The 8,262-nt window shown below is 38.8% G+C and overlaps 1 protein-coding gene across 1 annotated transcript; it reads right to left on the bottom strand.

Annotated features, from left to right (window-relative positions):
- Window positions 1-218: 218 nt before the first annotated feature.
- On the bottom strand, window positions 219-7,749 carry LOC102659847 (uncharacterized). Its single transcript, XM_006591614.1, has 3 exons — window positions 7,403-7,749; window positions 7,170-7,249; window positions 219-436 (listed from the first exon to the last, which is right to left on the bottom strand). The coding sequence occupies exons 1-3, from the start codon at window positions 7,747-7,749 to the stop codon at window positions 219-221; spliced, it is 645 nt and encodes a 214-aa protein (XP_006591677.1).
- Window positions 7,750-8,262: the final 513 nt, after the last annotated feature.

Here is an 8,262-nt window from a genome sequence, read left to right as displayed (position 1 = left end):
GCCAATAGAGCATCTTGTGATGTGAGTTCTAGCAGACTTCTCTTTGTTGGAATGTGGGCTCTATCTCTCAAAATAGCAATGTCACTTGCAGCCATATTTTCAATGAGTTCCATGGCTTTTTCGGGGGTTTTCAACTTTATTTTTCCCCCAGCAGAAGCGCCAAGAAGTTGCTTGGACTGTGGTCTCCACCCGTCAATAAAAATGTTGAGCTGATTTGGTTATGAAAATCCATGAGTAGGTGTCTTTCTCAATAGACCACGGAATCTTTCTAATGCCTCACTCAAAGATTCGTCTATAAATTGGTGAAACGAAGAGATGGCGGCTTTGCCTTCCACAGTCTTAGACTCAGGGAAATATTTCTTCAAAAATTTCTCAACAACTTCATCCCAGGTCTTAAGACTGTTGTCTTTGAACGAGTGAAGCCACCTTTTAGCTTCTACAGATAATGAGAACGAAAACAAGCTCAATCAAATTGCCTCTTCAGGCACACTAGCCAATCGAATAGTGTTGGATATTTCAATGTATGTGGTTAGGTGTGCATATGGGTCTTCATTTGGTAATCCGTGAAACAAATTATTTTGAATTAATTGAATCAATGATGGTGGGTATGTAATGGTCTGGGCTTGAACCTCTGGTTGTGCAATGTTGGATCAAGTGGCCTCGGAATAATTAAGAAAGGGGGGTTGAATTAATTATGAACATGTCTTGACTAATTAAAAATTTATCCTTCTTAACGTTACTAGATTCAATTAGGCTTTACTACTAAGTTATGAGAAATTAAAGAACATAAACAATAACTTAGACAAAAGTAAAGCGGAAATAAAAAGTACACAGTGGAAAGATAAAGAGTGTAGGGAAGAAGGAAGACAAACACAAGATTTATATTGGTTCGGCCACAACCCGTGCCTACGTCCAGTCCCCAAGCAACCACCGATTCTTGAGATTTCCAAAAACCTTATAAAATCCTTTACAAGCAAAGATCCACAAAGGATGTACCCTCCCTTATTCTCTTTGAACAACCAAGTGGATGTACACTCCACTTGAACTGATCCACAAGAGATGTACCCTTTATTGTTCTCAGTATTACAACCCAAGTAGATGTACGCTCTACTTGTACCACAAAGGATGTACCCTCCAATGTGTTAAGACAAAGAATTCTTAGGCGGTTAGTCCCTTGAATCTTTGTAAGGGGAAACAAAAGATATCTCAGGCAGTTAGTTCTTTGAAGTCTTTTGTTTAAAGGGAAGAGGAAGAATTAAAAGAATTCTCAGGCGGTTAGTCCTTTGAATCTTTTGACAAGAGGAAGAAGGAAGAATCAAAAGAATTCTCAGGCGGTTAGTCCTTTGAATCTTTTGGCAAGAGGAAGAAGGAAAGAAGAAGAAGAATAACACAAGTTTTTGGCCAATGAACTTTTCTTGATAAAGAAAGTATTGAACAAAAACTCTTAGAAGAATGCTTTGAATAAATGAAAGAAATCTGTTATACATCTTAAAATTCGTGCCATGGTCACATATTTATAGTCATTTGATGACTCAAGTTAAAAGTTTATGACTCTTGGCAATTTCTTCAAAACTAGTCACTTTTTAAAAGTTGTGACTCTTTTGAAAACAAGTCACTTTAAAAGTTGTGACTCTTTCGAAAACTAGTCACTTTAAAAGTTGTGACTTTTGAAAAAAACTTTAGAAACAAGTCACTTTAAGAATTGTGACTTTTGGTAATTTAATTTTCAAAATAAGTCACTGGTAATTGATTACCATCATAGTGTAATCGATTACACATCAATAGATGTGACTCTTCATGTTTAAATTTGAAAATCAAAACATTTAGAAACACTGGTAATCATTACAAGTATTGTGTAATCGATTACACAAGTTTGATATGATTTGAAAATGTTTTATCACAAGTTGTGACTCTTGAAATTTGAAATCTAACATTTTAAAACATTGGTAATCGATTACATGCTGTCGCAACATGCCCTTTTGCGGGCAAGCGAGGCGAGGCTCACGGGTGCGCTTTCCAAAGGAGGAAAGATGCGCGAAGTTGCCACCAACGTTTATTTGTGGAAAACGTCGGAAAAACCGAAGGAAACCGGTCAAAATGAAAATTCTAAGTTCGGGAGTTGTATTTACGTTTGAGGAAGGTATTAGCACCTCTCACGTTTGTCTCAAAGGACAACAGCCTATTTTTTAGAATTGTGAAATTGTGTTATCTTAACTTTTATTTCTTTTTATTTTTTGAGGTCGACAAAAGCGGGGCTCTTGCTCCTACGTACCCTCCATCAAAGAGGAAATCAGACCTACGTAGTTCTTCTTTTAAAGGTGAATCAAGCGATTCTTTTACTTGAAAGTTGATCACTTAAAGGTGTTGGGCCTTTAAAAATGATCCTTTTAACTTGGTAAGAAAAAGCTGAGATAAAACTTTCAAATCCCTTTTTTTTTAGTGATTTTTTGGTGGACGAGCTTGAATTGGCGAATTGATTTTAGCCTTAGTTTCGCTTTATTTATTAGTCAATTCAATTAAGAATGAGAAATCCCAAAGAGAAAACATCCGATTGATTTTTGTGCTTCATTTTGCTAAAAGATATTTCTTGATTATTATATTATTATTTTACCTCTTTTTTGATTTCCAACGTGGTTACGACACGATCGAACGGTCGGAATTCATTTTAACCGAAATTAATGGATGATACAATTCAAATGATCGGTGGAAATTTATTTTATTTTTAGATTAGGCGAGAAATGACTTAAATAAATGACTGAAGCACGTCAAAAGGGGGTATAGAAAGCGAATGAAAACGAGAATAAAAATACGTGAAACAAAATGTGGACCACCACGGGTACATAGAATGAATTGAAAAGCTCGGTTTGGGGTACTTACCAGTTGAAGACTGAAGAAAACGAATAACGAACGATGAATGTCGAAGAATGGTTGAAAATCTTCGCGTAATTACTCACAGAAACGTTACGGAAGCGCCTCGGCTTGGATTTTCTTCACGGAAACAATTTTCCTCAGCAATTTCGAGAGAATAAGAAGTGCCAAGAAGGTTGAACCCCTTCTCCCTTCATTCCTCCCCCTATTTATAGCAAAATAGGGGAGGAGCTTGCCACCCAGCTCGCCCAGGCGAGCAAGGTTGCTTCCTCCAGAAGCAACAGCCTTCTGGAGGAAGAATCTGGAAGGCCCAAGTGGGCTTGATTGCTATTCGTACCCCCCTTTTTACTAAATGCACCCCCTTTACCTTTTTTGGTAATTCTTTTTCCGTAACGTTACGAATCTTTATGAATTTCGTAACGATACTTATTTTCCTTCCGCAAGGTTACGAATCCTTACGGATTATGTATTTACTCTTTTTTAGCTTTTGAAGAAGTTACGAAAACTCACGGATTGCGAAAAACACCTCATTTCGATTTCCGTCACCTTACGGAATTTTCACGGATCGCGTAAGCCTGCTTCCTTTTGAGTTTCAGCACGTCTCGGGACTTCACATATTGTGTAACAAAGGGCGCCAAGTATCTCGAAGCGGCCAATCAAAGGTTTTATATCATCAAATAATAATCCCCGGACGAAATTAGGGTATGACACATGCTTATGGTAATCAACTACAGCTTTGTAAATCAGTTTGAAAAAGAATGTTGGCTACTGGTAATTGATTACTGCCTTCTGGTAATCGATTACCAGAGAGTAAAACTCTTGGTAAAAGATTTTTCTTTGAAAAATTCTCTTGAACTAAATTGTGCTATTCAATATTTTGAAAAAATCTTTTAATACTTATCTTAATTGAGTCTTCTCTTGAATCTTCACTTTAATCTTGATTCTTGAAACTTGCTTTGATTGAACGACTTTTTGATTCTTGAAACTTGCTTGACTCTTGATTCTTGACTTGAGTCTTTGGCATCATCAAAATACACTTGAACTTGAATAGTCTTCAAGGGTCACTCTCCTTGGCTGCTCAGCCATGATAGTGTCTCCTCTAACTCCTGTATGTGATTTCCCTTGAGTAGGAAAACTAGAAGATGCCTCAAAAGATCGAGGTTCTTCTCCTGGAGTTGTTGTTGCTTCGATGTCCTGTAAAAATTTTCTATTTCTTTCTGCAATTCTTCTCCTACAAGTTGCATTAATCTCTAAATCTATGGGAATCAAAGCACCTGCAATAGATCTTCTTTGCATACAAAACAAGCAGAACAACAATTATCCAATTCCAAAGAACAAAATAATCCGCAGTAACTAAATATGCACAAAAACAATCAAAGAATCAAAGAAAAAATGAATCAATGCCTTAAAACTGAACTAAACTCTTCTAATGAAAGAAGTTCCCCGGCAATGGCGCCATAAGTACTTTGTTTGCCCCCTTCCATAGTTCCTTTTTTTTTCAAATTAGTAATTACTCATTTTATGTGGAAGTGGTCTAACCGGCAAGTGAACCGGATCATCAAGTATTTAATTAAAACGGAATGATCCGAGTATCTAACACATGGAACTTCTTTATTAGAAAGAGTTTTATCAGGAATTAGGCATTGTGCAGATAAACATTGATAATTTTGAATAAAAATAAAAGTAACATATATCCTAAATTAAACAGCAGTAGACGTAAGCAATTAAAGGTGACAGTAGTGGTTTAAAAGCGTTGGGTCTTTCTAATAAACAAGTTGATGCATATAAAGATATTTCTCTAATTAAGAATGTTCATGTGTTCTATGCTGAAGACTAAAATACTAAACCTCGATCCCACATAAGTTTATACTAATTCAAACTAAACTTCGTCCTCAGATCCCTTTTGTTGGACTAGGCTTAATTCAAACAACATTATCATCACAACATAATAAGAAAACTAAAATCCCACAATCCATCCCTGGTAATGCAATTATTTAGCCATGCTTCTATCAAGTTCTAAGGAAACAATACATTTCCCAATGCTAAAGTCACCTAATAGTACACACAAGTGGGTGATCAGACCAAGAGCATGCAGTAATTAAGTATTGAAAGAAGCATTGAACACTTAAAACACACTTAATTAGATATAAAAAGTATTTACATCAACTGTTCATTAGAAATCCCCAACTAGGGTTTTTAGCCAGCCATACAAGGAACCCTAATACAAGTGAGACAGAAAATACAGAGCAATTGTTGCTTACACAGGAAGGGCGATCCCTCCTCCTCTTCTTGGCACCTCACAATCACTCAAACACTCTCTAATCTCTCAAAAGTGATGAACCCTAGCTTCCTTGCTTAGCTGCTGCCTCTTTGCTGCCTCCAGAACACTCTTCTAGAATTGGGTGCAAAAGTATGCAGCTCTAGTGATTCGTACCCTAATTATGACAATTCAGGCTTTAAATAGGCTCTAAAATCGTGATATCGCGCTTAGCACCATTGTCGCACTTAGCGCGAGTAAGTGGATTTGGGCTTGGCGCCAGTTGTGCGTTGAGCCTGGCAAGAGACGAACGTCTCGCTTAACGAGCTGATCTCGCACTTAGCGTGTGGCCTTGATTCTTGTGCTCTTCTAGATTCTCTCATCACGGTGGATGCGGGCTGAGCCTAATTGTTTCGCTTTGTGCAACTGCTCCTTTTAGCATTTCAAGACTTTAGCCTCTTTTGACTTGAAATTGTACAAATTTTATCATTAATTCCAATTAAAGATACTTTAATGACAGGTATCTAAACATATCAAGATTTATTTACAAATTCCTACAAAAGAACTATAAATTTGGGAAACTATACATGTTTTGAAAAAGTTTTCTATACAAAAGTTAGTTGTATAAGACGACTAACACTCTTTTTTTTTTGTTTAAAAACATTGACGGGTGAGAATTTTTTGATCTGCCCCTAGGTTCGCTTGAGGCTCATGCATGGTGCCCCTCATTGCCCTAGTGTAGGGCTTTGAGGTACCAAGCGTTGTCTTTCGTCATGACCTTGTAGCAAGGAAGAAATAGAAAGAAACTATGCAGGTTCTCGAAAATGAATTTTCAAAGATAAGAAACATTTTGAGGGATTTTTTCAATAGATAGATTAAGTCAAATGACTCCTATTCTTGATAACCCACTTCTCTTTCAAAAAAGACAAACTTTCTAGAATGAGGTCACATGAATGTCTGTACTTTACAGCCAATCAAATGTTTTTTTTTCTTTTTTCTTGTTTCGAACTTCACTCATTGTTTTATGGCACCCTGACCAAACGTGCAAAACAAGTAATTCGGGATTGTACAGTCTTGGAAGTCAAAACTTAGGAGCGCAGGTCACTTGAGCAAACAAACCAATGACTTACACTCACATTCCGGTGGAAGTTGAATAAGCAAAGATGTAATTGTGAGAGGACGAGAGAGACAAGGATGTCAAATTGATCCATATTATTTAGCATTGTAATTGTGGTTTACAATAATGGCATAAACATGAAAATCCTAATAAGTCATTAGAGACGTCTAACAACAACCTTCAAATTGCCCCATGTATAGCGTCGCTTGCCAACGTCAAAATTCACAAGCGATTCTCCTCAAATTTCAGCCCGCCCGCTTCAATTAGACCTTGTACCTTACGCTTCCAGGTCCTACAATGCTCAATGGAATGCCCCGAAACTCCTCCATGGTAACCACATGTTGCGTTCGAGTTGTATCCTTGGAAAAATGGAGGTTGAGGAGCCTTGGCTGGGGTTATGGCTACCATTGAATTATCGAGTAGATATGGGAGCAAGTTAGAATTGGTCATCGAAATTGGGGTGAATTCTATAGGATTTTTCGCTGCAAAATTCCTTCCTTAGTTGGTGTTTTGGCTTGTGCTAAAGGCGGTGTTTGGCATTGGATGTGCGGTAGGTAGGCTTTGTGGTTTATTTAGGGATGACCCTTATGGATGATTGGGTGGTGGGTAATGACATTGTTGAGCCGGTGGAAAACTTGGCCATGTAGGAATGGCAACCACAACATGGTTTCCTTCCTCCTCCTCATCCCCTCTATTTGTCCCAATGTTCTCATTCATCAAAGCAGGATGATCAAATTTGTCTCTTTTCAGACCTACTTTGATCCTTTCGCCAGCGAAGACCAAATCCGCAAAGTTTGAAGGTGTGTAACCCACCATTTTCTCATAGTAAAACACTGGTAATGTGTCTACTATCAATGTGATCATCTCTTTCTTCGTCATAGGGGGCACCACTTGGGCTGCCAGATCCCTCCACCTTTGGGCGTATACCTTGAAAGATTTGTGCCCCCTCTTGAATGCTCTGTAGCTGCATCCTATCCAGAGCCATATCAGAATTGTACTGGTACTGTCTAATGAAGGAAATCATTAGGTCCTTCCAAGAATGGATTTGGGAAGGTTCCAAGTTAGTATACCAGGTGACGGTTGCCCCAGTAAGGCTCTCTTGGAAGAAATGCATTAGCAGTTTTTCATCTTTCTCGTATGCCCCCATCTTCCGACAATACAGTTTCAGGTGATTCTTGGGCCAAGTTGTCCCCTTGCATTTATCAAACTCCGTCACCTTGAACTTCAAAGGGATGATGACATCAAGCACTAGGCACAATTCTGCCATGTTAGCAAAGGCATAATCTCCGCTTCCTTCAATGACCCTTAGCCTTTCCTCTATCCGATCCAACTTTCCATTTTCAATCATAGCAGAAGAGGTTCTTCCCACCACAAAATGCAAGGGTTGTGGTTGTGGGCGAAAATGAGGGCCCTCCGAAGTGTTTGGCAGGGGCTCACCACCAACTGTTTTCCCTTCAGTGGTGTATTCGAGGCAAGGCTTGAAGTTGGCTAGATTATGGTGGGGCATTTCATGTGTCCCCACATGGGTTGAGAGACATGTGCATGATCAGATTGAGGTTGTTGGCTCTCAATGAGTATGGGAGTGGAGTTATTGACATTCTCATTGGGTGGAGTATAGTTCGGAGGCAAACCATATGACAGGAAAGCATGCTTGTTTTGGACTTGCACAAAATGGGGGTTGCCTGTACTTCCCAAATCTTTCCCTACCATATCTGAGGTTGGATGATTCATTTGGTTGAGGCCAGATGGGGGAGTCAGGTTCACCTTTGCAACAACGCTGGTAGCAGCAACTGCAACCGCATTGACTTCCATGATCTTCTTCATGCTTATCATGGCCTCCATCATTGTGGCCATTTGCTCTTTCACGGCCTCCATGTCGGCCTTTATCTGCTCTTGTACCTCCTCTACTCCACCCATTACTCTAGCTCTAGTACGGGTTCAGTAAGGGCGTCGCGAAACATGTTCTTTCCTTTTGATAACAATGATTAAGTTCATTTTCAAGGAAAGAATGCCATGAGCA

Source organism: Glycine max, chromosome 11 (assembly GCF_000004515.6).
Source record: "Glycine max cultivar Williams 82 chromosome 11, Glycine_max_v4.0, whole genome shotgun sequence".
In the NCBI taxonomy this organism is placed as follows: Eukaryota; Viridiplantae; Streptophyta; class Magnoliopsida; order Fabales; family Fabaceae; genus Glycine; species Glycine max.
This window is presented reverse-complemented; position numbering and strand designations above follow the sequence as displayed.